General features: G+C 39.7%; 1 protein-coding gene across 18 annotated transcripts in view; it reads left to right on the top strand.

Moving 5' to 3' along the window:
* LOC107559840 (ankyrin-2-like) overlaps positions 1-24,079 on the top strand; it is a 126,055-nt gene that overhangs the window by 71,470 nt on the left and 30,506 nt on the right. For 12 of the 18 annotated variants that reach the window (XM_016243832.1, XM_016243838.1, XM_016243830.1 and 9 more), the window contains exons 3-13: positions 4,478-4,576; positions 9,665-9,763; positions 9,868-9,966; positions 10,233-10,418; positions 12,513-12,536; positions 13,748-13,756; positions 14,493-14,591; positions 15,062-15,160; positions 16,438-16,536; positions 17,423-17,620; positions 17,709-17,807. In XM_016243832.1, coding sequence (XP_016099318.1) covers positions 4,478-4,576; positions 9,665-9,763; positions 9,868-9,966; positions 10,233-10,418; positions 12,513-12,536; positions 13,748-13,756; positions 14,493-14,591; positions 15,062-15,160; positions 16,438-16,536; positions 17,423-17,620; positions 17,709-17,807 — 1,110 coding nt within the window. The remainder of the gene's footprint in view (positions 1-4,477; positions 4,577-9,664; positions 9,764-9,867; positions 9,967-10,232; positions 10,419-12,512; positions 12,537-13,747; positions 13,757-14,492; positions 14,592-15,061; positions 15,161-16,437; positions 16,537-17,422; positions 17,621-17,708; positions 17,808-24,079) is intronic. The other 6 variants (XM_016243829.1, XM_016243844.1, XM_016243841.1 and 3 more) reach the window with 2 other exon arrangements.

The following is a 24,079-nucleotide window of genomic DNA, read 5'->3' as shown; positions in this document are numbered from 1 at the left end:
ATAATGTTGTGTGATTCATTTAAATACCCTCCTCCCATAAATGTTGCGTTTGAAAGGCAAACTCCTACAAATGCATATGCAATAAGGTCAGCTGCAAAAATTATTTTTGTGAATATTCACGCCTTTTCGTTGCAAATTTTTACTGCACGCCTTTAGTAATTCCTGACAGTACTTTTTTAACACCAGACTAGGGTTTAAACTGGTGCAAGCTGTTAGTAAATCTGGGCCTGTATACACAAAACATCTTGTCAGTCCAGTCCTAAATTTAGGACTCCTACATTTTTTATCGAAAAGTATTTCACTAAGCATTTTAGCAGTAAAACTAGCTCCTAAATCTGTGAAACGTTAGGAGTAGTGAAGAGGACTCCTAAAGTCACTAAGACCAAACCACAAACTATTCCTAAAATGGCTGTTGCCGGCAATCTGCCTCGGAAAGTAAACATTTTAGAAATATTTGACATTAATGAGCTTTTATAAAGGTATCACCTTCGGTTTTGAAGGTTATCCCAACTCCAAATTGTCCTTTGATTATGTTCTTGTTTTCATTAACCAGTTGGGCAAGAAGTAACAGCTGTGCTTGTGTCCAGTTTGGTTTTCTTTTACGTTTGCATGTCTTACTATCAGCCATGATTATTCTACTCTGTTTATTAAAAGGCTGTTTATATGCATATTCACTAATTATGAGAAGCATACATGCAAGAGGTTGACAATTAGCTGAACACATACTTGTTTAATTAGTGACACTTTAGCCTGCATTTTAAAATCTTTATTTGAATGTGGCAACATTGTTATTTTTAAACCTTTATCTTTACTCCAAAATATTTATATGAATAAATCTCTGACAGAGACTATCAGCCAATCACTGTGTGCATAGTTAGTAAGCATGCTGACATCATCCATAGCAACGAGGTCAACCCCGCCCTTACTCTTAGCTTAAGACTTCTCTCTACTCCTTAGTAAACGTTTGTCTCAGCAGCTTTGTGAATAGGTTTAAAGAGAAAACTCTTTGCTAAACACTTTTACTGCTATTTAGGAGACCTCTTAGTGGTAAGATAAAATGTTTTGTGAATACGGGCCCTGGTCCCTGCAAAGAAACATGGAAGTCAAGAGTCCATCAGTTGTACCCATCAAACGGCCCTTTGAAGTGGTCAGTTTCAATCACTTAAGTTTGGAACAACACTTCAATATGGCGACCATGATCATTCTCACACCGAAGTGTATTTTAGAGGCAGATTTATCCCATGTGGAACAAGGTGAGAGTGGTGTTTCGTTCATGAATGAATCAGCTGGTTTGTTTCTATGGTTCACTTACTAAGACGTTGCCAATTACTGGTGGGTTTTGTTTCATATATAATACATTTCAAATAATAATAATTTCATATTTTATGCAACATTTCATATTTCTGTATTCTATATTCTGTTTATTTATTTATTTTTTCTTTCTTTCTATCTTTTTTTTTTGCTGCTGAGTTTATTATTTTGAGAGACCAAATTTTGACTGATTTCTTGGTGCTTCATCATGCCCTCAGAGAGTTTGTTGCTATTTTAGGAGCTCTATTATCAAGTGCCTACCTCGTGCAATGCATGTTAGCTTGTTAACAGCTCTGCTATGGCAACAGTGTGTGCCTAGTGTGGAAACAGCAGGCACATGACCATTCGGTCTGCAGTCTCGAATGTCCTTTGGCTTTTTCTCCATTGGCTAGCATGCTGTTTATTTGGGGTAGCATAGTAGATGTGCATGGTGTTGTTGCTGATCTGAGATTGTCTACAGAAGTGTCTGTCAGGTTGACCTTGACCCCACCAAAGTAGTTAACCTGATCAACTATTGTATGTAGACCAGCTTGAACAAGAAATAAACCATATTTAAAAAAAAACGAATGTTGGACATATTCCAGTGAACATTTAAAGAGTCTATTTTTGAGTTTTTGTTGTTGTTGTTGTTTTAACTATCCCATTCATTTTAAAGGGGCTATATGTAAGAATTTGTAAATAAATAATAATCACTTTTTTATTGCCAAGGTGTGAACAGCTTGTAAAGAAACTTAAAAATTAGGACCTTTCTTGACTTCCTAGGTTGTCTATAAAAGCCTGTAGACTAATTTATGTAAAGGACTTGGGTTTTTGCTGTGAAAATCAAAAGGTTGTGACAGAAAGGATGTTTTTCATCAGCGATAGAAATATGATTTAAGAAGGATAAGAGGTAATGTTATCAAGTTTAGTTTGAAAATGTTTAATAGCAAGTAAGACACATTTAGACAACATTTAAAGAAAATAATAATAATAATAATAATAATAATACATATTTATTTGCAACAACTGATGGAGTGCTGAATGCTGCATGCTCACGCAGCGTTGTCAGAGTAATATTGAGCATGAGCAAATAAGTTGCTGACTGCAACTCACTGAATGGCCACCGGTGTCACTAATAACAAGGGGTTCTGAATTCTACATAAAGTCCCTTTAAAGGGGTCATATGATGCTGCTAAAAAGAACATTATTTGGTGTAATGAAATGTGTTTATGCGGTTTAAAGTTAAAAAACTTTATTATTTTCCACATACTGTACATTATTGTTTCTCCTCTATGCCCCGCCTTTTTGAAATGCGTCGATTTTTACAAAGCTCATCGGTCTGAAAAAGCGAGGTGTGCTGTGATTGGCCAGCTATCCAATGCGTTGTGATTGGCCGAATACCTCAAGCGTGAGACGGAAATGTTACGCCCCTCACATACTGTTGATGCCGTGTCCGGCCGGAGCGACAAGACAAAAACATTAAAACCCATTACAAACGAGGCATTTGTTGCCGCGTAAACATAAAACTCTGTCTGCATTTGAGATCAGAGAAATGACAAACAGCAAGAGCTACCCTACACTGCCCAAAACTCGCGTTTGAATCATCAGTGGCAAATCCTTTAAATTAAAACGTACTTACAGTCTTTGAGTCAGAACAGCCGGCATTGTAGTCAACTCTCCCTCGAGCAGTAAACAGTCCTCCATAAAATGTGCTGCACACATCTGGATATTTGGGTTGAACTGTTCTGGAACAGTGTTGTAAATACAACATAACCACTGATTTGTAGTCGTGTCCTCTTTTGCAAGACTAAGCGAAGTAGTTTCGCTTTCACAACGAAAAACACAGCGGCCTAGCGTGAGCTGAAGCCCCGGCTTAGCGTGCGCTGAGGCCGGGATAGAGTGAGCTGAAGCAGCGGGGTCGAGAACGGCACACCCGGCGGATCCGACGAATGAGCAGCAGCCACATGTGACGACCCCGGGCTGGACTCCGCTTTGTCCACGGTGAAAGTTGAGTATTCCCTCAGCGACCAGCACAGATCAGCTCTAGGCATGACGAAGCGGATATCGTCCTCTTTTGGAAGACCAAACAAAGTAGTTTGTTTTAGGTAGGTGTGGCTGACTCTGAACTTTTATAAAGAATATCTCTTTGGATTTGAGACTTTAGTCTTTGCAACTTTACAGATCTTCTTTATGCACAAAGAGCTTGTAACACTCCAAAGAGAAAGAAAAAGGTGAAATCGCATCATATGACCCCTTTAAATAAAATGAAAACAGACAGTTCTGTTTAATCTAGCATGTTGCCATTTAAATGTACAACAACAGCTCATACTGGGGCTTTTAACAAGCAGTAATTTCACAGGGTTGCATAAGACAAGTTGTAAATTGAGCCACCCCCTGAGTCTAGAGAACAGTTTACAGCATTTGTTACATGATATATTCAAGAAGTACTCTTCATTTGGCTTGATGTGACTGAGAGGAGCATATGGGAAAAGTGTTGAATGTTTTTTGTTTAATTCTAAAAACTGTTTATTTGTGTTATATCACTACATATTCATCACATATTTCCAATGCATTTACACAAATTACATTTGTGTTATTTTCTAGTTTTGATTGCTTTTCTATTAATATAAAATATGGAAAATGTTAATAAAAAGAACAAGACATGTCCAAACCTTTGACAGGTAGTGTTTCTATAAATAATGACATAATAAAAGCATACTGTGCTTTCCAAATTAGGTTGTTGAAAGCGAGGTGTAGACAGTTCGATTTCTAGGTACTTCACTGCATTCTCAAAGGTTGTGTCAGTGATTGGCTGCCAAAGATATCCCACATGTCAGTGAGATTTTAAGATTGCACTGTTTTTTAAGGTAGCCAGAGGTAGTCATCTGCTAGCTTGCGACACTCATTTTATTACTACTTCATTATAAAACTTTTTTGAGACTGCAATTGCTGCACATTGCGTTTAATAGGATAAACCTGACATTAAACAACTCCTGGCACATTTAACTCTCATTAATGCATGCATATATTGAAATTGTAATCTAAAAGACAGAAAACATACCTTGGGAATGGATGAGGAGGTATACTTGAGTCTTCTTTCTCCAGTACATCGTTTTTATGATGCTTTCCTTTAATGTTTGCTTTTAGTAGAGAATGAAGTACTAACTTCTGTCTCTGACCTCCACAGAATGGCCTCAACGCTTTGCACTTGGCAGCAAAGGAAGGACATGTGGACATGGTCCAGGAGCTGCTGGGCAGGGGGTCTTCAGTTGATTCTGCAACCAAGGTAGAGTTTCTCAAGAAAAATATGAATGGTACTTGTGTTAAGGTTTACAGAGACTGGCCAGAAGCTACAACTCAAGTTTACAAATAAAAATGGTGTAACATTATGCTGTGCTTTAAAAAGTATGCTAGCAACTCTGTAGATCACTTGCGAATGGTTTCTAGCTCTGCAGCACTGGAACTCTGTGAGGGACGTTTCTGGGAATGGCTTTGTGTAAATGAATGCTGATCAAAACCATACACAGATTATTGTTTTCCTGACAGCTTGAAATAGTCTTAACAACACTTCCCAACCTTTCAATCACCAACCCAACACCTGTAAATACACGAAATGAATAGGGGGGAAACATGTCAGCATTGACATTTGAATATCAGTTCTTATTTCAGGCTGTCAGGTCCCTTTGACATTCATGCTGTGCTACTGCTTAAATTCATGTTTATAGACAACAAGTATGTGCAATAGAGATGTATTAAAACAACAACTTTGTCATTTTAAATATAGAAATTTTGAGGCTGTGCTTTCCTTTTGTGACAGACTGCCATAGTACTTCAGTCAATATGACAAGAGCTGAAAGGCAGGACCACTAAGGCTCCTTCAGGCTACTAGACATGTACTCGTGAAAAGCTCTGTTAACTGTTTTGGGATATATAATTTATGGAATTTTGTGTACACTTCTAAAGTGTGCTTCACAATATCTTCAAAGTTTTATTGCTTTTTGAGTTTTCTTTCAAATATATGTCGCTGCATATGGTGGTCATATACATTTTCACCACACCACATATTTTTCATTATTTAAGTATGTATTTATGTATGTATTTATGTTTCAAAAATATTTCCCCTTGAATTCAAATATGGATGGGTAGTTAAAGGAATACAGTGGGCATATTTGGACACTAAATAAAGGGTTAAGGTTAGCTCTTTAGTACAGTCTGTTTATCTGTTTTCTAAAGGAAACAACTCATATTGGTCAAAACTACAAAAAACAATAGAGCCCCTTATAATCAGTGATACTGTCTACACTGAATGGCACATTCTATTTGTGACATACCTCACATGCTCATGCTCTGGCACAAAGGACAAATGGACGTGGAACATTGGTATTGATACATCCAGAGTAGAGCATCAAGCAGTTACGGCACACACAGCGCCACCTGGCCAATTCTACTCCATCACAGGAGACCTGATTCAAACCTGAAACAAACAGATGCGAAGACTAGAAATGATTCCGTTTAAAAATTTTTAATATATTTACAGCATGTAAGAGTGGATGCAGCCATTTTAAACATGAATGTGCAAGACATCTGCTGTCAGCCGCTTGCAATTATTTTAGCTGTGCAAAAACAGTTCATTATTGTTGCTTGATGTTATTGTAATCATAAGCATATTACTTTGTAACTGAGACAGTTTACTGCAATTTGTTAAGCCGGTTGTATGCCAGAAAAGCGGCACACTGCGCCAGAGCTAATTAAATGGACAGAGAAGCATTCTATCATATGTCTCTCTTGGAAGGATTTAAACATCCAATAAGACAAATCAAATAATAGAAAATATGTATTGTACAGTATCTCAGTTGATGTTTTTCTTGATTTCTGATTGATGCACAATATAAAGAAATAGCTAAATGGCTAAATTACTTTGCACAATCAATATTGCATTGCAAATTCAGAAACTTATCTAAAATATGACCTAGCATTGTTGTCCAGAAATAACAAGGAGCGATTGTATTTAACCCCTTTGCTGTCACCCCCCATTTTCGGCATGGAGACACAAATGACATACCCAAAATAAAAAGGTTGCTGCTCATGAGTCTTTCTGACTAGATACATAATCAACATATGTTCACAACGCTGACACTTCAGAGTTTACTGTTCAAGAATCAGAATTACTCAGACTGTTATGATAATAGAGATATATAAGCTCAAAAATAAAAATATTAAAACGTTTGTTTTTAAATGTATAAAAAATATGTTACTGTGGTAAATGGTTTTAGAAACACAATGAAGCTAAAGCCACAAGTCTACTAATGCTTCATTTCAAATTTCAGGACATAATCTCTAAAACTGTGAATTTTATGAAACATTTTCTATGAACATGTTATGTGTGCTTTTAGAGAAGGCTAACAAAATGCTAATAAAATTGATTTATGGCCCCCTGTAAGCTCTCCTGCGACCTGTCGCCCCATTCATGGTTCTATTGTTTTCACGCGACGAACCTTTCACACCTCAGCCAGGAATGAGACATCATCCTCATTATTCCTTTATCATTATTCTTTTGTTTTATTCAGCCATTAGTAGCCTTTATTCTGGAATTACAAGGTTTACCAAGCCACATTGCTTCAATCCCAGTATACATTTACCCAACTATTATCAAAAGTATTTCTAAAAAAATACAACAAAACATTTTCTTACGACCTTACATCAATTATTATGACAAAATACTTTATGTAGAAGAACTGCACCTGTTCTGCAGCTGCATTAGAGCTAACATTAGCATCAAGCTACACAAGACAATTTATGACATTAACAGTATACTTTTACTCAAAACTCACTTTAAACCACCATAGAGTATTTGTAATAACTTCCTTTTGCGATCACATGTGGAATTTGGTCGTTTACTGTTGTAAAATATGCTATTTATAGCCTTTTATATCGCTGCACAAATTAGCATTTCAAATGTTTACACATTCTTTATTGTTATGAAAATACCCCAAATCTCAAGAAAATCACATACAAAACACATACTGTCGTAATCGTGTGTTTATTATTTGGATATTTCGTGGATACAGACGTTTAGAACTGAACGCGGAAGAGCTGGGAAATGCATGACAGGATGAGACGGGGCGGGATATGATGCGCAGTTATGACTGACGATGGACGAATCATCAAAAACGGTGCAAAACATTTTTAAAACGGAAACGGTGGTGTGTTGAACACCCTGTTCTGATGACGCAAGAGTTGCAACTATGGCAGCTGAGAAGGCCAGTCTTTGTGTTCCTTTTGAAGAATTTTCGGAGCCTGATGAAATCGGTATGAATACATGTTAATAGATTACTGCAAAATATGCTCGATGTTACAGTCACTACCCTTGCCGTCCAGAATAAAAGAGAACATCCGAATCGAGTCAAGGGATTTGTGGAAACTGTGGTTCCTAATTATTGTGATCCAACATTTGCCTCGCATTTCAGACTAACAAAGACTAAAAAGACAAACATTTCAGGTGAGGGATAATCCACTTCTTACCTCCAAGACTGTGTTATGACCTTATTATTTTTATTGTGAGTATTAGGCTTATCATTATTGCTGATCACTGTTGTTGTGCTATGATATTGTAATATTTACCATTATATAATCAGAGGGGCATAGAAAAGTTTATGAAAGTGTCACTCCATAATACAATAGCAAAATATATAAATATGTATTTTTATGTTACATTAATCAGTATTTAGCACATCTTCCTAAGGAAAAGATATGGACCAGAAGACATTGCAATTACTAAATGATATTTAGACAAACTTAAAGAAGTTCCAGATCTATACTTGTGCCCTTATTATTTCAGTTATTTTGCCTTTAATGTAAATAAACATGTGCAAACAATATACTTGCTCTTGTGAATTTATTTGGCTGTTAATTACATTGTGCCAGCTGTCTCTTTAATACCGCATGGTTTACATACATGTTTCTGCTGATTGGGCTGACATGTTTGACACACCCACCAAACAAGAGAAAACACATCTCAAACCCCGTTGCACACCGTTTCCAGGAAACATGTCGTTCAAACCGGAAACCGTAGCAAAACGGTGCACACCGGTTTGAGCTTGAACTTGCCCCAGGACTCTCTCTGTCACAGCTCCCGCAAGGTTATATTCCGCACCCACCCGCTCACTCTTTGTTCACCCGCTGTCCACTTAGAATAATTTTCTTCCCGACCCGACCATTCCCGCTAAATGTAAATCTCGTTTCCAGAATCACACATTTAAATTTCCGCTACTGAAAGAAAGAGAGATCGGCTAACAAATAAAAGTTAGCCTGCACAAAATTGTATGTTATTTTATTCATATTGTCAAGAGTCTTGAATTTATTGACTTTGACTTGAATTTATATGAATTATCTTAAGACACAAAATTAGTTTAATATTTTATGCAACACAGTAGGAAAAAAGTGTGCAAAAATTGTATTTCTTATTTTTATTCGTCTTGTCAAGATACAATTCGTTTAACATTTATGCACAGACCCCGCAAATAAAACCCTTGACGCAGAAAGCATGCGTGCAGCGCGTGCATAACAGTCCGAGTGCAGACTGTACCCGGTGGTCAATAAGAATAAAGCGCAGATACGCTGTTCTGAATGGACGTCGAGAACGGGATATTGTTAGACCGCCTGCTCCCATTCAAATTACACCAGAGTTACCCACCGCTACCGCGTTTTATTCGGGAATTTAAAACAATTCGGGAATGCAGACCTCTACACGGAAGAGTAAACACACTGAGACAGCCCAGGGAGCTGCTAAGTATTATCAGATTGTGTAAATCAGTGGAAAATGAATAGAAATGATGATTCTGAAGAAATATGAAGTAAACGTGTAAATATATCTATATATCTCCATGTATATGCATCTTTGGAATATAAGCCCTTATTGACGCTGTTCAGTGAAGCTATGTGAACACAAATAAATCGCTGCAGACGTGACTGAATATGAATGCGTGGTGAATTTCTATTTCAAATATGACACATACGGATTTATTATTTTGCACTCCTGACATAAATTACTAAATGACTGTCACTGCAACAATGTTTTATCAAAACAGTGGTCAAATATCGAAGCTAGAGTATTTAATCTTTCTACTGTTGCACAGTTTGTCCAGATCAAGTAAGAGTGTGATGTTTTAACTTGCTGTGAAAGTGAAACAACAATAATCTGGGGCCGTTGCCGATCTTTGACAGTTAAGGGGTTAACAAATAGTTTTTTGAAGTTATTATCCATGCCTTTCTAAATAAGGTATTCAGCTTTGGGCACATCCCTGATATAATTTGTGGCATGCAATTTTAAGAGAAACGTCTGAGTAAATGATGAACGTGTTTGTTTGGCTCACAGAAAGGAAATACAGCTCTCCACATCGCTTCACTAGCAGGACAAGGAGAGGTTGTAAAGATCCTGGTCAAGAGGGGAGCAGACATTAATGCACAATCTCAGGTAGGAACAAGTTTGACATTTATGCCAGCAAAAGTTCAAGCAAAAGCAAAAAATAAAAAAATACAAAAATACAATAAATACCATTAAAATCTGTGTTCTTATAGAATGGATTCACTCCCCTGTACATGGCTTCTCAAGAAAACCATTTAGATGTGGTGCGCTATCTTTTGGAGAATGGTGGAAACCAGAGCACCGCAACAGAGGTAAAAAGTTCAAGTGCTTCTAAAATTGTATAGAATGATAAACTTTGATAAAAAGCCCCACAGCTGATCCTAAAGATTTCTTTGCTGATGGCAAAGTGCTGATTGCCTACATGCTGTAACAAATATTAACCCCTAACCCTGAACTACACCATAACCTTATCCTTAAAGTATACCCAGATAGCATCCAAATACTGTTGTGTCAAGATTATTGGCATAATTCAAGGTTAAGTGCATTATTTGAAATATTTGTTTTTCTCTTTTTGCAGGATGGCTTCACACCTCTAGCTATTGCACTGCAACAAGGCCATAATCAGGTGGTGTCCATCCTTTTAGAGAATGACACAAAGGGCAAAGTACGTCTGCCTGCCTTGCACATTGCAGCCCGAAAGGACGACACGAAATCTGCTGCCCTGCTGCTCCAAAATGACCACAATGCCGATGTACAGTCTAAGGTAAATATGGGCGGAACATGGGCGGAGCTGAGGGTAGTATGTTCAAGGATGGAAGGAAATATAAGGAAATATATATTGAAATCCAAATTGAAATTTGGCTTCAAAATTTAAAAAGAAGGTTTATTGGTAATGAATATTGTCATTATGAATAATAACAGTGAGTGTGGCCTTGGTGGGATTTACCAATCTCTGCATTAGTGTTGGGACCCAAGATTTGTTCTGGTAACGGTTCTTATACATCTTCATTCTTTTTCACGTTTTAGCAGGCTTGCAGTCTAAATGGGATATTATTTTACATATAGACTGGGTACTGTGAAATAATACAAAGACAACATCATCTATTAACACATCTATCATTGTTCTCACTGGGTGCATGCTAACACTGTAAAAAAAAATCAACCTTCTAAACTTTAAAGGTTAAACTGATTAAAGGTATTTCCTCCGTTGACTTCCATTTGAACAGAACTGTCAGGATTCTGCTGCATACACATTTTTAGCAAACATTGCAGTTTCCCAGGGGACAGGGGCTCTGTAAAAAAAATATTTTTTGTGATCTCTGACCTGTGCAAAGACATTTGATCAATCTCTCAGCTGAATTGGAAAAAAATACACAAACTTAAAAGCGGCATGTTTCGATGGGAGTTGTGGTGTCCGTAATTTTGCATGCTTTGCATGTGACTACAATTGCAGTTTGAATCAGACCTATGACTTGCTCAGTAATTGAATTGGTAGTTACACATTCAGAACAGTTTTGTCATAATAACTGGTAGTTTAATTTAAAACTCTGATGTTAAAATAGTAGTTTTTGTATGTTTAGGTATATTGTTAGCTCCAATTGAAACAAATCATCAGATTCATTTCATACCTTAAGATTCCCATCCCTACTCTGCATGTCGCTACTAACAGACCGTTACAGATTCAGCATCTTGTCACATTGTTCTTGTAAAACTGTCTTATTTATGGTCGTGTTTGTATGTGACTTGCAGTGGTTTCAGGATGTTTTTAGTGTCTTCCATTATTGTGCCAGATGAAATCTTTTGTCTGTGTTTGTCTCTCTGCGTTTCTCTGTTTCTCTCTCCAGTATAAATGTGCCTGCATCCTGTGTTTCCATCCTGACGCTATCCGGGTTTCACTGTTTTATCTACTTACCCATTACTTTATTTTATCAGTCGTAAAAACATTCACTTCTTAGTGTATGCCATAACTGACTGTAAATATGCAGAAACAGCATGCACTTGCAAAATGAATGTGCACAGACGCGCAGCCTACATTTGTGTGAAAGTGTGCATGCATGTCTGTTGTGTGCGGTGTGTTTGTGTTTGAGACCGAATGTTTTCTCTTTTTTTTTTTCGAAATGCTAATAGAGGTATTTATTTTTCTTTAAAATGGCCACTGAGTTATACTATAAGTGTAGTTTTAATTTTAGTTCAAAGTAAAACATGCAACATTCAGAATGTTTCTGATGATGAAAAATGTGCCAGTTTAATTTTAGTTTCAGTTTAAAACCAAAGTAGTTAAGTGATTCATTTAAAAAGAATTTTAGACATTTGTTGGCTTAAATGTCATATGAAATGTTTATATTTATGTATTACCGTTGTCAACTTTTGAGGCACATAAGCTATTTTTAGTCTAGCCTAATTTACAATATTTCATACAGATTCCTGTAAATATAGAACATCAAATTGATTAATGTTTAATCATAAGATGTGTGAATGTGTGATTTTGTCTATGTTTTGCTGGTAGTCCTGTCTTTTGATAGCTATTGTCATACAGCATCACACAAAAGCAAATTCTTGAGCCAAGACCACCATAAAACCACAATATTCACAATGTATTACAAGGGTTATTTTATTTTGCAACAGCGATAATAGGAGTTATTACTGAAATAATTTGATTTGAGTGGTCACGTGACTTCATACCGTTTACTTTTAAGAATGGGTTTCTAGCGGCAGGCTGGGTAATAGATATGGTCCCTCAGAGAAAAATGAAGACCTCTTGCTTCTCTGGCACAATTTGCATGCTGCCGCTATCAACCCCAAATGTGTTTGAGTGAAATATAACAAGCCTATTTCCTTCCCTGTTTTGCTGCAACAGATGATGGTCAATAGGACAACTGAGGTAGAGATATTTATCTAGTTCCTCATTTTTTTTGGCAAATAAAAACTATTGATTTATTGTATTCATTTTTGGTCCTCTTTTTGTCATGTAGAATTGAGCTTTTCTGTTTGTTCACTCAGCATTTTTAGTTCTTTTGAACCTTTGCATGGCTGGTTAGTCTCATTCACAGCATCATCCAAACCCCTTTGCATATGTCACGTCAGAAATTTCATTTATTTGTAAACTGTATTGAATGAGAATGTTATATGTTATATCTAGTGCCATGATTGCTGCTGATTTTTTAAGCTGCAAGGGCACTTTAACATAACTGTTAATGCAAGAGTACTACATGCTCAGTTGAGTTGAAATTATATATATATATAAAAAATAAAATTATTATTATTCACGTCCATTGTCTTAATGTTTTATTATCAATTTAGCAGTCTTTTTAAATTCTTTAGTTTCTAATAAATTAATAAAAAATATTCAGACAAGTGCACAACACTGTCTTATATTGGCTTTGCTTGCTGCCTTTACTGAAATATAAGCCTACACAAGCCTAGGGAAGCGAGTCACATGATTTTAATGAAATGGACATTTATTTCATTACCCTTACCTAAAGGTCAAATAGACCCCAGTGGCATGAATTTGCCTTTGAACAACAATTGCTTGACTTCCTGCACGCATTAGTGTGATTGCATTAAGCTCTTTAATAATATAATATATATAGGCTGTGCTAAGAGGGGTCAATCATTCTTTTTCAACATCCATACATCCACCAGAAATAATGTTTGAATGTTTGCAGGTGGCATATAAATTCTTAAACTGTTGTTGTGTTAGCGATATCAGTTATGAAGTTTTGATATGATTATGAATATTATTGATATTATTATTATTGATGGAATGATTATTATGTGATACACAGCTGGATGTATGAATGCTACCAGCTCAATGCAATATCATACATGTTACAAAAGTATGTTCAGGAGGAAGGTTTTGTAGTTAGTGGTCTATATAATTATGTACTTCGAAATTATCGGATTTCTTTAACCTTTGCAGGCAATTTGCTGTTTGCAAAGTTTTTATTAGGTTTTAATGTAATTATCCACTGCACAGCATGCTGCATCGCATATTTGATTTTGCACCAGCTTTGAACGTGTTTCACACAGTCAATATATTCTTCACACTTTTGTAAATGATGTTTTCACATTAAATCGGACCGTGACTTTCAGAATGGGAAGGTAAGGCAAGAATTTCACATATTCAAACTCCTCTACAATCTTTACCTTCTTATAGTCCAGACATGATTTTATTACTGATATTATCTGCATACTGCACTTTAGTTTTTTGATACTTTTATGTTTTCTTTAGTCTTTTTCTTTGATTACATTCCCCTTGTTTTCATTATACTAAAACTGTATGTCATCTGAAATGTTTTTTGTTTGTTTGTCTTTTGTTATGTTCTGTAAACAGCTTTCTCTTTATTTTAAGTTGATTTATTTGTAATTTTAGTATATTTATTTGTTTGCATGCCTGCGTCTAGTAGTTTGACCTCTCTTAAAGTTTATTTGTGTATGTTTATGTGTGTTAGTTGTCAAAATTCAAGTTTAAGGTTTCTTTTCAGACTTCTTCACATGGGACCAAAGGTGTCTTTAAGGCAACAAGGAGCTCAATCCGTTTTCATAATTGTCCATTTTGTACTTTTATGTGATTGCTGCATGCTAATGTAGTCTATTAAAACAAGATAATGTCAGGGTTGCAGTTTTTGGCTGGAGTTGAAGATGCCACTAATTGCAGATCTGAAACCAGCTTTTTAATTGTAAGTTAACATGGTTGTATAGGCGAGGTTAGCTGTTTTCAGATCTGTGTTTATTGACAGCTTGGCTCTAAAGCATTGTAGGAATGTTGTCTTATATCTCATGTTTTTTTTATTTTATTTTCTTCTTGTGCCCCATCCCCTTTTTATTCTTTTTGTAGAGTGGATTCACACCCCTGCATATCGCTGCTCACTATGGAAATGTAAATGTTGCAACACTGCTCCTCAATCGAGGGGCTGCTGTGGACTTCACTGCAAGGGTGAGTGTTTACAGCTTTTACATGCATGTACATGAGCTTGACTTCCTTAAGCACTTGTACATTTACTATTAAAGCTACTTCATAATAATACAATAAGATACAATACACAAACTAAGAATTTAAATTAACTTGACATTTAAAAAGGGCTAAATGGCCATTGAGGAAAAAATAAAAAATAAAATATATATTTATATATATTTGCATTTATGAACCTGATGAGTTGAGACCAAAGTTAACAACTATCTGAAATTATATAGTTAGGGAAATTATTATAAATGTATTTTATTTTTATTTTTATTGGGCATGATGTACAATCCAAGTTGTAAACATTTTAGGCAAAGCTTGTGATTTTACATTAGATGAAAAGAAATCCATAAAATATATAAAGATTCAATTAATTTCTGACAACACATTTTAAGACAACACATCACATGTATTTTTTAAAATATTTGTTTCTTTTGTCTGTACAGAATGGGATCACACCACTACATGTTGCGTCTAAGAGGGGAAACACTAATATGGTTCATCTGCTGTTGGACAGAGGGGCTCAGATTGATGCCAAAACAAGGGTTAGTAACAATTTGTTTGCACTTTTGTTTTGTACATAGTGTATACACATAACTGAGATGGCTAGCATTTTTATGAGTCTGATAAAAGCCAGATGTCAGTTAACAATAGAAAAAAAGGTATGCTATGCTTAGATCTAATTTATGAATTTATGTTTATGTTTTTTTAAAAGTTGCTCTTAAAAGTGTAATCTGCTTCATATCAAACTACTTAATAAACAGTAACAATTACCTATTGAAATTAAGAAACTTTCTTTCTACTTTGGCTGCTCCTGTCTGCACCACCAGCAGAATTATCAGCACATTGTTTTGGCACATTTTACACAGGATGACCTTTCTTATTGAAAATAAATAACTAATATAAAATAAATGATTAAAATAAACATTGTATCTGCTAACTGCTATCTTGGGCCAAATGCAGGGAATGGATGACCAGTTCATAACAGGGCTAACACAGACAAACACATTCACACTCTGAATCTATAAGCAAATTAGTGTCACCAGTTCCCCTGACCTACATGTCTTTGACTTGTACAGAAAACCAGAGCACCTGAAGGAAACCCATGCAAACACAGGGAAAACATGCAAAATTATCACATGAAGGCCTACTGGAACCTTCATCAATTGAAAGTCTCAATCCAATAAGCAGTCAGAAGTCTTTAAAGCCTTTGTTACATGCATTGTTATAATCCCATTTTAATTACATCATCCAGTTAAACTTTATAGGCTTTAATTTGCCAAAATATTAAAATGATACAAATATGTGTATTTATATATTCAAATACACATAGATTTGTTTTTGCCTGAATTGTAAACTTAATATTAGTGGAAACCACAATTCCTATGTGCAGTCACCAGTGATGATGAGTCATTGTAGCTGTGTGTGGGTGTGTGTGTGTGTGTCTGTGTGGTCTGATTAAAGCCATGACCGGCTGTGTTCTTCTTCAGATTTTGACTGCAGTGTGGAGTCCAGCTGGTTGTGTTCTGTCCCTTTCTTCTGCAGTCTCCCTCCTGCAGTGTCTGATGTATCATCCTACACACACACACACACCCCTTTCACGCTCTGTTGTTACTGACTTCAGCAGTGCTTTTTATGTGCTATAAGCAATGATGAATATACTGAGTGTAAAAGATACAGGAGAGAGACTATGGTTGAGAGTGTAGGGGTTAAGGAGAATTTACATGTAGATAACGTCCCATTTGTGATTTTTTTCGAGTTCCAAAGTGCTTTGTAATGAAATTACTGATGAGACCTTAAGGTGAGAATGTCTGTGTTGCAGGATGGCCTCACACCTTTACACTGCGCAGCAAGAAGTGGGCATGACACAGCAGTGGAGCTCTTATTGGAGAGAGGAGCCCCTATGCTGGCCAGAACCAAGGTAGCTATCGAAATGATGACTTTTATAATATAACATGCTATTGTTTTTTGTGTAATAATAAATATAAATTCTGGACGTTAACTGTAATGTGTTGTTGAAGGTAAAGGTAAAGGGTAAAGCTTTGTTACTGTTTGAAATTACACCCTAATACCTAAATTACTAAGTAATGTCTGTTATAGCTTTGAAAATCTTTCCCTTCCCATAACATGACATTTTGTATACACTGCAACATGTACAAAGACACACTACCAAACTCACCAAAGCTGTCAACACTGTAAGCAGTGCAACATCTAATGATGCATAGTCACTGCATGCAAGTAATCACTTATCCACAGCAAAAAAAAAAAACACTTTGTATTTAGTAAGTACTATTGTTTTGGATGAGCGATTGCCTCAACCATCTGATATAAGAAAAAGTTAATCCAAGAAATAGCAGTTTCAAAAAAATTCAACACAGTAACATAAATTAAATAAATGCAAATTTCGATAGGCATATCAAAAAAAATAATTATTAATATTATCTAATGATATGGTGTTGTGTTTCTGATAATATGTATTGGTAAATCATAGTAAACATGAAATACATTGTGAAATTATTTTAATTTAATTAAATTTTTTTTAAATTTCAGAAACTTCAATTAAATTCTAAATGCTGCAAAATCTGGTTAGTTACTTTGAGTAAGAGTAACTCAATAATGTAATGCATTACTTTACATTATTTACAACTCAACCCATCCCATACCAAAAACAGTTTTCTTTTGTCTCTCCTAAAGTTTCAAAGTTTCAAAATGTTTTACATTACCAAACACTTACAGACTAATATGGGATGTGTCAATGAAAAAGTTTTCTCTGACTTTATTTTTCAATTTACTCTTGTTGTGTCTAGAACGGTTTATCTCCACTCCACATGGCAGCGCAGGGTGACCATGTGGAGTGTGTCAAACACCTGCTGCAGCACAAGGCACCTGTTGATGATGTCACACTGGACTACCTGACAGCCCTCCATGTTGCTGCCCACTGTGGTCACTACAGAGTTACCAAACTTCTATTAGACAAGAGAGCCAACCCGAATGCTCGAGCATTGGTACATGCATTCTTCTTATTGTGGGTCTTGTTTCCTCTATAAAGCTTTTAATAATCTTACACTTTCTTGCTTGTTTGCTTCTTTTTAGAATGGTTTCACTCCTCTACACATTGCCTGTAAGAAAAACAGAGTCAAAGTGATGGAGCTCTTGATCAAGTATGGAGCATTCATTCAAGCTATCACTGAGGTATGAGCACAGAGACTAACACTCCCATACGAACATCATGGAGGTATCTTGTCTCATTTGATATAATAATATGTATTTACAAAGTTTCAGTTATTTATTCAGTTTAGTGATTTGCCAGAATCTTCAATAAGCCTGTATAGAATCTGTGCAGAATTTCTCAGAAAACTCTGCAGTTCCCTTTCATAGGTTCACTCAAATAGCTCTAGCGTCAGTGGCATTTCTGAATTTGTGCACTGTGACAACTTTTGAGTTAAAGTGTGTTGCTCTCTGCGCACTTTATTTTTAAGGACGGGTGGAAAAACAGAATCACTCTGTTTCTGAGGTGGCCTTCTTTTGCCTTTAAAGAACTTACTAACCCTTATGAAAAAGACGTTTATTCAAGTGTGCTATTAGCATACTTCTTTTAAACTGAATGCTCGAGCATTGGTACATGCATTCACTTTTTATGTACTTCTCAGAAATGGGCTTTATGTACTTCTCAGAAATATACTTAAAATGACATTTAAGTATACTTGACTTATAGCCTACTTAGAAAAAGTCTAAATATATTTGAGCTATACTTGTGTTCCTAGAATCTGTGTTTTCATTGTTATACTGTAGGGGGCGCTAGTACACATTTTCTGTACAGAATTTCCAAAAAACACAAGTGAAGAAGAAACCGAAACAACAAGACTATACTTCAAAGTGTACTAAAAATGCTACTACAAGTATTTATTTAGAAAACTCTCAGTATTCATATGTTCACTTTTAGTGTAGTTGCAGTACAAGCTAAAATATTGTTGTAAACTAGTTGTGTACTTAGTTTACTACTGTTATACTTAAAGTATACTTTTATATACTAGAAAGTGGGCCAATTTAGTCCCAAGGAGTATTGAAATAATACACTTACAAGTATACTACTAGTACACTGATATTTATATACCTTCTACATAAGATATACTTATACAAAAATATACTTGAACTTTACTTAAGTATACTTAATAAAATAAACTTGAAGTATACTACTTTTTGGTAATGGAAGGTGGTTTCATGTGCTTTTGACAGGCTAAAGCTGAACTGGCTAGATACTGACCAGCAGAAAGAACAGTCCAAGTTGGATGAGTGCTTTCTGCTTGGTTGTAATTTGCATCCACATTCTAGATTTCCGTAATGAGTCATAAAAAACTTCAAAGCAGCTGTTTTCAGATTGTATCACTAATCCGGCTACTTCTGACTTTAACACCATCATGGGTTTAGTGGAGCAAGGGTACATGGATATTTCAAAGGTTATTTCCTTTCCTAGGAAATTTCACACCGTCATTGGTCCTATCTTTGAAAACAAAACCTACCGTTCCATCTAATCCTTGTAGGACTACGTCTTTCCTGATTAGCAAGTCCTACATGGCTGCTGGCCATGGCACTACTACAGGCGTGCTAAGCGGACGTCTTTAAGGGAAGAGGGAAGTCGTGGCCTAATGGTTAGAGAGTCGGACTCATAACCCAAAGGTTGTGGGTTCGAGTCTCGTACTGGCAGGGATTGTAGGTGGGGGGAGTGAATGTACAGCACTCTCTCCCACCTTCAATACCATGACTGAGGTGCCCTTGAGCAAGGCACCGAACCCCCAACTGCTCCCCGGGCGCCGCAGCATAAATGGCTGCCCACTGCTCCGGGTGTGTGTTCACGGTTTGTGTGTGTTCACTGCTGTGTGTGTGCACTTTGGATGGGTAAATGCAGAGCACTAATTCTGAGTATGGGTCACCATACTTGGCCACATGTCACTTTCACTTCACTTCACTTCACTTCACTTCACTTAAGGATATGTTCAAAGGGGCCTCTGAGGCAGTCAAACAGCTCCCGTGTGCCGCTGATCTGTTGCTTCGAGTCACAAATCATATGGTTTGCACAGTCAGTCTCTCCATTTCAGGTTTGTTTTGCGACAAAGATGCATCTGTGGCTCAATCTCACAGTGATTAGAAAGGAGAATAACTTTTTGCTCAATGCCCCTGTCCAGTGTCTCTGTCAATGCTTTTCTGCAACATGGTCAGTGCTGTCATCAAGAAATTCCACATGGCAAAGCAGCACTCAGCTACGTTCAAGCAGTTCATTCCTTTACACACTTGAGAGCTTGTAATGTCTGCAGGTTGTTCTTGCCGTATTCTCTAGTGTCATAAAGAGGAGCAGAAGAGTTTTGATATTGTCTACCCTCTCCCTCCGAAAGCCTAGGGTGTGTGTCCAGCAACCATGCATTGGGCATTAACCTGGCTGATAAGTCTTCCCGGTCTTTGATTCAAGAAAATCATCCCTGACCTGTTGGTAAGGAAAAGGAGCACAGCCCCCTGACCCCTTTGGATTTATGCCTCTTCCCATATGCGTGCGACATTGTTTTTCCATCAAGCGGTGCCCCGTTCATTCATGCTGGGCTCAAGGTCCTGTCCAAAAAATGTTATACCCCTCATGACACAGTTAGAGACGTTGCAGGCTCTCTCCCTCCAGCACATTCTCCGGTGATCGTATCATCTAATTTAGGCACAGACAGACACTTGGCCATTCAGAGCCCTATGTCACAGGCTTCAGTGACAGAGCACCTGACACATCTCTCTGTCCATCTGCCAGCTTGGAGACTTCTGCCAAATGTGTCCTGATGGGTTTTTTAGAACCGTATGGCATACTGTTTCTGCACGTTCGAATAGGAAATGTATTTATGACTTATTGGAAATTTGGACAAAATCACAATTTTATGACTGACCAAATGTTTCCATAGTGTCAGCTACTGATGCAGCTTCTCATCCCTACTCAGGGAACAAGGGTTACATACATACTGAAAGTTACTAATGAATGTTTGGTTTCAGCTTTGTTTAACATTTTACCACATTCTGATCAATTCCATATGTTTTTCCTGCACAGTCAGCATAGAAAAACAGATTCAGAACACAATAGATCTGTTTAGGGTCTATTCATTTTATTGATCAATACTGTATATCAATATAATCACAATACATTTACATTTAGTAATTTAGCAGATGCTTTTATTTAGTGACTTACAAATGAGGACAACGGAAGCAATCAAAATCAACAAAAGAGCAATATGCAAGTGCTATGACATGTCTCAGTTAGCCTAACCCAGTACATGTAGTGTCACACTCTGCCTCGGAGAGGAACGATGAAGACGTAGAATAAATGAAACAGTCTTTAATATAATCCACACACAGGGTACATCCAACATTGGGAACGGCAGAAAACACACGAACATAACAAGTAGACCCGACAAAACCAGAACGCAAAGGCATAGACTTAAATAAAGGGGATTATTGGGGAAACACAGGTGCATGGGATCATAATCAAACTAATTAGACTGAACGAGGACAGGAACATAACCAAATAAGGGAAAACAGGAACAGAAACAGGGGCAAAACCGGTCCATGATCCTGACATATCGCCCCCCTCCCGGAAAGTGTATCCTCGTGTAGAGGAGGTTCCGGAGGAGGACGGACACCCGGGAGGAGGCCGGCGGACAGAGTCCAGGGGGGTACTGCAGGAGGAAAGAGTCAGGGAGGAGACAGGAAGGGCCAAGCAGGACCCAGGCCACAGCCATGATGGCGGCCCACGGTGGAGCCAACGGAGGGAGGAGCCATGGAGGAGCAATGGCCGCCGACTCCAGGGGGCCGACCAACGGCAGCGGAGCAGGTGGCGGAGGAGCCTGAGGTGGAGCTGGAGAGCCGATGATACAGGGCGACGGGGAGGATCCGGAGGGCCAAGGTAGAGCAGATGGCGCCGGTGACTGACGCGGAGGTGTGGATCCGAAAGGCCGCGGTGGAGCCGGAGTGACAGAGGACTGAGGAGGAGCCGAAGTGATGAAGGAGCCTGACGGAGCCAGATGGACAAAGGGACGAGGCGCAGTCGGAGGAGTGGAGTCCTGAGGCGCAGGATGGTCAACGCCAGACCAAGGCAGTGCCGGAGGGACGAGGGAGCCCGGCGGAGCTAGTGGACTACCGGGCCACGGCGGAGAGGAGAGAGCTAGGAGCCATGGTGGAGCCGACGGGTCAACGGGCCGAGGCAGAGTCCGGGGCTTAGAGGCTGGAGGTGGAGTCAAGGGATACTCCAGCCATGGTGACACTGGAGGATGGCAGTCCTGCAGAGCTCGCACCATATAGATGGTGGGCTGAGGGCGAGCAGAGGGGCTGCCAGACGACAGCGGAGGAGGAGGCAGGAGTGGGTGGGGGAGTGGGCATTTGTGAGCCTCCGGGCTTTCAGGGCTGAACTCAGGAATGGGAGCCCCCTCTGGGCAAAACATGGAAACTGGAGCCCTCTCTGGGCAGGACGTGGGAACCGCAGCCCACTCTGGGTTTGGTCATGGGAACAGGGGTAATAGAAGACTCCGAACAATGAGGGAGGAGAGGGGGCAAGTCAATATACAAGTCTATAAGGTCTCCCTCCGCTCTCCAGTCACCCAGCTCCATTATCAGCTCACCATCAGCCACGGCACAGGCAGCGGAGCTCCTCTCCGCACTCCCACTGTCCGCGGCACTCTCCCTCATGGCAGGCGTGGTTGCCAGCTCTCGCACCTGGTCTGACGAGTTCAGCAGCTCCGGCTCCGCAGCGATCCTCAGCACTGTCGCTCCATGCGGCGATGGCTCGTCGGTCACAGCGGGCTCTGGCTCTCCGTCAGCGGGGAGATGGTGGGCTGGGCACTGAGTCCGGGGTGGCACTGGCGAGATCCCCCTCGGGACAGTGTCCACTCCACAAATGCAGCAAAACTTGTTCGAGGGCTTTCCTCGGACGATGGGGCTTTGTACACGGAGTTTAAACTGGCGTCATAGAACGCACAGAGCACGTCATCCGGGTAGCTGGAGAGGTTGGCGAGGACCAGGAACAGTCTGGTGTGGCCCTCAAGCGATCTCTCCCCCTGCTCCAGCAGGAGGAGGAGATATTCCGGATGAAGGAGGGGATCCATGGACACAACGGAAACAAAAAACTCTGAGGAAAAAACGGAAACAGGAGAGGAGAGAGCTAGGAGCCATGGTGGAGCCGACGGGTCAACGGGCCGAGGCAGAGTCCGGGGCTTAGAGGCTGGAGGTGGAGTCAAGGGATACTCCAGCCATGGTGACACTGGAGGATGGCAGTCCTGCAGAGCTCGCACCATATAGATGGTGGGCTGAGGGCGAGCAGAGGGGCTGCCAGACGACAGCGGAGGAGGAGGCAGGAGTGGGTGGGGGAGTGGGCATTTGTGAGCCTCCGGGCTTTCAGGGCTGAACTCAGGAATGGGAGCCCCCTCTGGGCAAAACATGGAAACTGGAGCCCTCTCTGGGCAGGACGTGGGAACCGCAGCCCACTCTGGGTTTGGTCATGGAAACAGGGGTAATAGAAGACTCCGAACAATGAGGGAGGAGAGGGGGCAAGTCAATATACAAGTCTATAAGGTCTCCCTCCGCTCTCCAGTCACCCAGCTCCATTATCAGCTCACCATCAGCCACGGCACAGGCAGCGGAGCTCCTCTCCGCACTCTCACTGTCCGCGGCACTCTCCCTCATGGCAGGCGTGGTTGCCAGCTCTCGCACCTGGCTCCGGCTCCGCGGCGATCCTCAGCACTGTCGCTCCATGCGGCGATGGCTCGTCGGTCACAGGAATGGGAGCCCCCTCTGGGCAAAACATGGAAACTGGAGCCCTCTCTGGGCAGGACGTGGGAACCGCAGCCCACTCTGGGTTTGGTCATGGGAACAGGGGTAATAGAAGACTCCGAACAATGAGGGAGGAGAGGGGGCAAGTCAATATACAAGTCTATAAGGTCTCCCTCCGCTCTCCAGTCACCCAGCTCCATTATCAGCTCACCATCAGCCACGGCACAGGCAGCGGAGCTCCTCTCCGCACTCCCACTGTCCGCGGCACTCTCCCTCATGGCAGGCGTGGTTGCCAGCTCTCGCACCTGGCTCCGGCTCCGCGGCGATCCTCAGCACTGTCGCTCCATGCGGCGATGGCTCGTCGGTCACAGCGGGCTCTGGCTCTCCGTCAGCGGGGAGATGGTGGGCTGGGCACTGAGTCCGGGGTGGCACTGGCGAGATCCCCCTCGGGACAGTGTCCACTCCACAAATGCAGCAAAACTTGTTCGAGGGCTTTCCTCGGACGATGGGGCTTTGTACACGGAGTTTAAACTGGCGTCATAGAACGCACAGAGGCACTCTCCCTCATGGCAGGCGTGGTTGCCAGCTCTCGCACCTGGTCTGACGAGTTCAGCAGCTCCGGCTCCGCAGCGATCCTCAGCACTGTCGCTCCATGCGGCGATGGCTCGTCGGTCACA

The sequence above is a fragment of the Sinocyclocheilus grahami genome, unplaced genomic scaffold, assembly GCF_001515645.1.
Source record: "Sinocyclocheilus grahami isolate Dianchi unplaced genomic scaffold, SAMN03320097.WGS_v1.1 scaffold702.1, whole genome shotgun sequence".
Classification (NCBI taxonomy): Eukaryota; Metazoa; Chordata; class Actinopteri; order Cypriniformes; family Cyprinidae; genus Sinocyclocheilus; species Sinocyclocheilus grahami.
This window is presented reverse-complemented; position numbering and strand designations above follow the sequence as displayed.